Here is a 7,985-nt window from a genome sequence, read left to right on the forward strand (position 1 = left end):
AGCACAGGGCAGGGGAGGACACAGATACCATTTGTAACTTGGTCATATACAACTGAGTCTCTTACCATTCCATGAATTTGTCTGACGATTTCAGCGTCTGTCCTTATTGAAAGATGTTCCCAAATCTTGTCGTGTCTCCGCTTAGACATTTTTGTTGTCACCCTCATTTAATTACCCTTCTTCTTTCCCCTCAGATATTTGTTTTCTTCCGGTTATCCGCAAATTGCTTGATAGAAGCGTCATCAACATACTAAATGTGAATTCTCACACTTTGGTCTCAATCGGAGATTCAATTCAATTCAATTCAAAAAACTTTATTTGTCCCCGGGGGGCAATTCAAGAAAGATTACAGTGAGATTACACAGACTTTGTATTAGGGCACTGGCAAGTTGTTTTCACCACCAATCCAACTGATTCAGACATTTGCATTCTCACATACAGCTGTGTGTTGTAATCTCTAGAGAACTTCGGGTTTGTAGTGCATGTGTGAAAGGGGTTTAAGACATCTGAAGACGTCACCTTGGGCTCTGGGAAACTTTGGCATTCACAAAATTAGATTAATTAATATTGAATGTAATCGTTAGTGGCAGCCCTATTAGTTAGTGCTGGTATTATTAATTATTGAGTCATGATTACAATTACATTTATTGCTAATGATTTTGTACTTTTGTGTCAGTTAAGCTCATTGAAATGAGACAGAGGATGTTGCATTGCATGGTCATCTGGTGTAACCTTTCATGGCCTAAGCAGAAGTGTATTTACCTTCTTGAGGAAAGACACTCTAAGACACAACCATCTTGGAAAGGTACCACCATGCGATCTCCCCTCAGCCTTTCATGCCATTCAAACAAACCCCCATCTCCTCTCTCCATTTGCCAATGAGCCAAGTGATTTATGTCAAGTGAAGTCAAGCATGGGCCAGCATATGAATCAAAATTTGTCAAGTTGGCTTTTTCTACTCAGGTCTATGAATTGATACGGCTCAGTTTTGAATATGAATCCCCCGAGAGCGCAACAGTGCTTTTAAATGACTGTAGCTTCAGCCGAGCAATCAAACCCTTTGTTTTTTCACACCATCCCACAATCCCACCTGCTTCTGCAAGACGATGGAGGGCCCTTTGAAAATAACGAGGCAGCATGATTTATTATTCTAATTAGGCAAAGTGAGACTTTAGCAAAGCCACAATTACACTAAATCACCAAAACAGTTTCCTGGTTGGCTGGCTCCTGTTCTGTTCAGATGTTAATCAGAGGCAGCGATTGAGTCAAGGTGCAAACTGCTGGTGAGTCACACTATTGCTTGGTAATATCTTCCGAAAACAAACAAACAAACAAACGCTGGAGTCCTGCATTGAATTACAAATAAGCATTTCGGCTTATTAAATAAAATTGCATTTAACTGTTTAAACAACATAAACATACAGCTTTTTTACCAACTCTCAGTCACACAGAGGGCTTAACATGCCACGATACCCAGTTACAATGTACTGCAGTGTTTAATTCCAGGTCATTTCATAATCTCTTTGATACTCACTCACATCTGCACATCCCTTCGCTCTCACTCACTGACAATCAAACAGCTGCAAGCTGGCATACTCACTAAATCCTCTGTTACAACACACAAACCACACGCACACACACACACACACAAACCTATGCAATCACCCACCGCATCTACATACACTACACGCGAAAGTGCCCATTAGAGAGCACACACACACACAATGGTGCACACAGGCTCCTAGACCCACATGCCTACGTGTGCACACGTGCACCCAGGCGCAAACACTTATGCATGCAAGTGTACACACACATACTTCTACTCAAAGTGTTACTGCACTCATGCAAAAAAAAAAAAAGGTTTTATTCAGCGCAGATATTCCTCTGAAAAAAAGTCCTCGGTCAGACATGGGAAATGGGATTTTTTTTTGTTAAAGAACGCACATACATTCACGTACACACAAATTAACACACACCGTGGGCTCTCTGTATGTATTTACGTGATTCCAATACATCCCTTTGCCTCCCCATTCTACCCCCCGACGAAAAAAAACCATCCCAATCATCCTGCATCAACAGGCATGTGAACCCAGTCTTCGGTTCATCCCTTTCTCTCCCTCACTCTCTCTCTCTTTCTGCCTGCTCTATTTTCATCTGTGTGCTTCCACTCTCCTAGCTTTCGGGTAATTACCTGGCATTTGCATTGCAAAGTCCCCTGTGCCGCCCTCAGCTCCTCCGCAGGTGATTGAGCTTCATTTCCCCCAGCAGATAAGAGGGAGAGAGAGAAAGGGGAAGAGAGAGAGAGGGGGAGAAGGGGGTATTGCAGTAGGGTGTGATGTTATTCTGGCTTGCAGGATATAGGAACAATGTCCTGGATTCTTTGTTACTGGTAAACTGGCTGTTTCAGAGCATGCACGAGAAGTTCCCACGCGTTAATAATCAAACCTCCCATCACTGGTTTGCCTCCATCTATGACAGAATGTAAAGCATAGCCGGCGCTTGATGGCTGAGACGCATGCTGGAAATCAACATTCAGCGTAGCAGTGGTCCAGATGATTGATACGACTTGCTTGGAGATTTTGGACTGCAATTTGCAACTTTCTGCACATCTAATCTACAGCAAACAGCATGTAGTGTTGTGTGTTTTGACCTCAATGTTGTTGGTATGCCTTAATTGAAAATACCATCGACTGCCCTTCACCCAAAGGCAAACAGGCTATATTACTTATTAAAGTGGCAAAGTTTTATGACTTGGGCACTTGTCAACAGATACAACCCCACCAACCTGACAATTATAAGAGCAGGAAATATTTTTTTAAAAAGAATGGATTGTCTCCAAACATGAAATCAAAAATAAAAGAATAAAGATACCCGGCATGTAGCGTGAAGACAGAACATTAGGCTAAATGTTGAAGTAGTCTCCAGAATATTTTAATATGTGCTTATGGGATACTTTTAAATGGACATTACAACTCAATCTCTTTCTATAGGAATCATAGTGATGCTCTTAGAGAAACATCGCTCCAGTGTTGAGCGGCAGCTAGAAGCCTTTCCTACAGACCGACTGAGCAGTCTATCAGATAAAATAAATGAAATAAAAATAACATTTGTGTAAAGGGCTTAAAACATTTTGTAGGCTCTTGGCAGTGGACTCTTGAGGCTGTTACTCTTCGGGATTAATCGCACACACGCCTTCCTTGATGTAAAATGATCAACAAAGGGAGACCTACCCATCCATACATCCATCCTCTAACCTGATCTACCACAAGCGCCTCCCACCGAATGAGAGCCGATAATTGGCGCGAGCTCATTTGCATGCGGAACGGCGTGGATATTTATTTAAATTTAATTTCGTTCCCGCACACGGAGCACTGTAGGCTTTTGTGCCAAAGTCATATTAACCCCTTGATTAGTTAATATGCAGTGCACGACGTTGCCCACGCACGATGAATATTCATATTGGTGGCGTTTTTCACCGCCGTCCCTCTCCCCCTCCCCCTCCCCCTCCCTCTCCCTCTCGTACCGCTATGGAGGCATCCCGGAAGACTCTGCCATTTTCACAGTTGTTCTCACAAACACTAAACGTTCGCTTCCTTCTGGTTTCTGTGGCGCTCGCTGCCGCTGACTCAATGGCAGATAAGACCCAGCTGCCGAGCAGAGACCGCGCTCTGAGAGGAAGGGAGGAGAAAATGGCCGTGGCAGGTAAATAAACACGCGCGGACAAGTTACGTGGAAAATGACGATGAGTTGTCCCCAGCTGACGCCTGGTAAACTGGCCACGCGCTTGAGTACATGACACAGCCTACGCGCACGCGAGTGAGACCAGTCCACGTAGCGTAAATATGATGACAGAAAAGTGCCTCATGCTATTCTATACAGGAATAAAAGTCAATTGTTGTAATAACTGGTGGACATTGCAGTATTTGAATTCTTTTGTTTAGTTGTTACTGAGTCATGATTCATGACATAAGGTATAGGCCGATACAAATACACTCATATTACACTGAACATTGCACATACTGTAGCCTACATACATGTGTGTTTTCATATATATGTATATGTATGTATGACCTAAGTGTTTTATTCTATTCTCTAATAATTTATATATTTGTATGAATGTTATAATCAGTAGCGGATTAAGGTGGTCAGGGGCCCCCTAAGCTGCTGTTAGTTTGGGCCCCCCACATTTTTAATCATGCTTTTCAGAATAAACCCGCTAGAACAGAAGAAGAGTCCGCAACCTTTTGAAAATTGTGTCAATTTAGGAATTTTCTTGAGTAGATCTTGGTTTCGTTGTTCTTTCAGTCGTTGTGCTTTTCTGTCTGTATTTCTGTTTTACGCTCCACTATCACATTTCCTTTCTGACATTTTGCCGCCATACCGTCTAGTAACAGTGAGTGACAACCCGGCCACATGATGGCAGCTGGTTGGGTAAATGTGTCCCATATCCATCCAATCAGTCACTTAATTTTTTTAAACGTTTCTAAGGGCCCCAATAGGAGGCAAGTTTTTTTTCTCAGAGTTGAAATTTTTTTTTTTTTTTTATAAATAGTCCGACCAATCCGGGGCCCCTACACACCTGGGGCCCCTAGGCTGCCTCCAGCCTGTGCATTAATCCGCCTCTGGTTGTAATATTTGTTTGTGTTGTGTGAAGAGGCTACAACTAGAACCCTGTGTTGTGACAATTAAAGTTGAACATCGATGACAGCCAGTGTAGATGAGGCACTTTCTTCTGTTGGCTTTTAGGCCTGTACCAGACTCTGTTTAAGCATTGAAGGCATCTACTTTCCCAGCAAACTGTCTGTTAGTTCATTTGAGTTTGAGCTGGATAGGGCTCTTTTTAACCACGTTTTAGCTTTTTATTGCATTTGTATTCTGCAGAAAAGACACAAAAGCATTCATTCATTCATTACATGGTCCAGGGTCAAAACCTTTTTTCAAGTATGTTCCTGAGGTTTGATTGCTATTTTCATAAGGAGTCATTGACATGAGAAAAAAACCAACATTTTTTTATTGCCATTGTAGAATATTAACCTTTTTTAACTGCTGTGTTGCTTTGGCCTTGTATCTGCAGTCGCTGTCTTGCAGACTGAAGCATGTTGTCTTGCAGTATCTCACTGTATTTCACTCCATCAGCTCTTCCTTCAATTCTAACAAAATGCCCAGTCCTCCCTGAGAATAAGGGTGTTTGTTGAGGCATGGTAAGTGCTAGGTTGGTGCCACTTGGTAGCACTTCAAATTTTGTGCAAAAAGCTTCTCTCTTGGCCTCTTCAAACCCCAGCACCTCGTAAGACATCTTAGCTCGGTTGTTCTCTTGCTTTTAGGAAAACTCCAGATGTTTTCTTTCTTGAGTAGTGGCTTTTCTAGCCATCCTCCCATACAGGCCAGTTTTATGCAAAGCTCTTATATGGTTGAATGGTGCATCTTCACTCCACTCAGTCTGGATTGCTGGTGGCTTCCCTTACAGGTCTCCTTCTTCCATGCTGTTTTGAGGGGACAGCCATGTCTAGGCAATGCCTTGGTGGTATGATGCAACTTCCATTTCCTCATTATTGATCCAAGCCCTTGGATATTTTTTGTAGCTATTCCAAATTTGTTTGTGTCTTTTATTTTTTATCTCTGACTTCCCAAGGATCCTAATTGGTCTTCATTTTCACACATACTAATACCTGCGTGAGCCACTGTTACTTACAAAAGTTGAATAGGCAAAGTAAACTCGCTTTTAAGTTTGCAGTGCAGTATGTTACTTGTGAGGTCATTTATGTAAAGTCAGTCTAAGCAAAAAATTGTGAACACTGACTAAGGGCACATTTTGGGGTTTGCAGTTAATATATTCTCTGTGCCGCTGAACAGCAATTTATTTTCCCCCTTGACTTATGGCCATGGGAACCTAATCTAGCATGCTTAACCTTTTTAAACCAAGTATGCCCAAGCTACATTTGCTGTAATACTTCTTAGTTTGTATTTTTATGTGGACAGTAATGAAATATTTGAGTCAACCACAAAATCTGAAGTGGCAGCAAAAGCCTGTTGGGATGTATGGTGGGATTGTGTTACATATATATAGTTGATGATTCAATCATGATAAAACAAATCTGTATGGATCCATTTCTCAGCCCTGGCAGAGACTCACTGGTGCTCCAAGGGAATATGATGTTACTGCTATTTAAATGCCTACAGGGAAGATTTTATTGCATTTTCTTGGTTTCAGTACATGTGAACATGTATGCTTTCTTCTACGTCCTATTTATTATTTCATCCATTCTTGCAATGTAGTACCGAGTCGTTTCTACTTTTATCCTTCCATTCAGCTTTGCATCATCGTTTTTTGGGAAAGGAGTGCCCATAGGAGTTTGCGACAAAGGTAAAACGGGGCGATCTGAACCTGGCCCCTGTCAACCGACTACTCAGACTGAGGCATTCGCAAAGTGCATTATGGGAGCTGGGTGTGAGTGCATAGGGAGGAAGCGGTGCCGGCAGCGTCCCGGGGCCCATCTGGGCATTATGCGCATGAAGGCTCCGCCCCGTCGTAAGTTCCTGCTCCGTCTGTCGAAGCAGCTCGGAGACACCACATGGCAGAAATCTGTTCCTCCCCTTTCACCGTGGGGGGTAGCTTAGGTGGAGACGGGCTTGTTCTTATGTATGTGTGTGTGTGTGTGTGTGTGTGTGTGTGTGTGTACGTCTGTGTGTGTGTGTGTGTGTTGGAATAAGCATGAGTAATTTAGAGATTGCAATGTCTTCACATATGCCCTGTGCAGTCCCAGCCTTGTGTATGCGAGTGCACAAATTTGTCCTCTCTCTACAATGAAGATCACTAATTTTGGAAAGTTGCTTCTTCTCTTCCAGCCTCTTTTAAAGAAGCTCCTTGTTCAGACGTCCCGTTGTCCTGCGTTCCCTCCCTCGCTCCACTCTGTATAATGTACTCTGTGACCTTGGCGAGAATGATCCAGTGGCAGATTGCTACATGGTAGGGCACAGTAGCTATTATTTTGAGGCAGTGCAGGATAGACTGCCAATATTTCTTCCAAACAGGATGGGGGGAGGTCAGCTGACCAAAATCAATCTCTGTTACATGCTTCACAATAACTCTTCAAAGCAGGTACATGGCGAAGATATATTTCTTATTGCTCTGCTGTTTTCCCATCTATGCTGTTGTTTTCCCCATCTCTGCTGTCTCCAGATGCCCTTGCAATTTTGACTTTTGCAATGAGCCCAACAGGGGAAAAAAATATAGAAGTAAATGGGGAAAGCGTGCACATTTAGTATCCAAACAGGAGATGAATAAATGAGAGAGATTTGCTCTTGGGCAGCGCTGCGGCTCACTGATTAGGTCTGTCTCCTAAGTGCAGAGAGTCCTGTGTTCTGACCCAAACTGATATGTGGAGTTTCTATGTTCTCCTCGTGTCTGCGTGGGTTCCTGAAGGAACTCTGGTTTCCATATTGCAGGCAGTGAGCGGAATTGGAGACCTTGAATAGTGTACCCTGATTCTTGCCCAATTCATGCTGGGATTGACTCTAGCCCCCTAGTATAGGCGGTATAGAAAATTAGATTTGCTCTGATATATCTGATCCCTACACCATGTCGTTACAAATGAGATGCATTTATTCATTTGTGCTGACCAGGTGATTGCCATCCTCTTCTTTCCTTGTCGGATTGGGGTTTGAGTTAAGATATTCTTGCAGGCCCCAACAGGATGTTCCTCCATCTTGCTGGAAGCATAAATTGTAGCCAGTGCTATAGTAGGTAGTCTTCTCCATAGCAACTGTTTCCGTTGCTAGGATACGGTATGTATGGAATGCATGGAATGCATGGATGACTTTGAAGTTTTATTCTTCGGAGTCTAGACAGTTCTCCCACCCTGAACAGAGGCGGCTTCCAATGCATGTATGTGTCTCATTATCGAGTTGGGTGCATTGTTCTAAGGCCAGAGTAGGATAATTTGTTTTACTTACCTCTTACTGTTTTTAAAGATCAACCACCTCCC

General features: G+C 42.9%; 1 protein-coding gene across 1 annotated transcript in view; it reads left to right on the forward strand.

Annotated features, from left to right (window-relative positions):
* Window positions 1-3,418: 3,418 nt before the first annotated feature.
* msrab (methionine sulfoxide reductase Ab) overlaps window positions 3,419-7,985 on the forward strand; it is a gene marked incomplete at its 5' end in the record, with an annotated part of 33,168 nt that continues 28,601 nt past the window's right edge. The window contains 2 exon segments of the mRNA XM_083924699.1: window positions 3,419-3,469; window positions 3,471-3,702. Of these exon segments, the coding sequence (XP_083780825.1) occupies window positions 3,419-3,469; window positions 3,471-3,702 (283 nt within the window).

Source organism: Echiichthys vipera (genome assembly GCF_963691815.1).
Source record: "Echiichthys vipera genome assembly, chromosome: 12".
NCBI classification, from domain to species: domain Eukaryota; kingdom Metazoa; phylum Chordata; class Actinopteri; order Perciformes; family Trachinidae; genus Echiichthys; species Echiichthys vipera.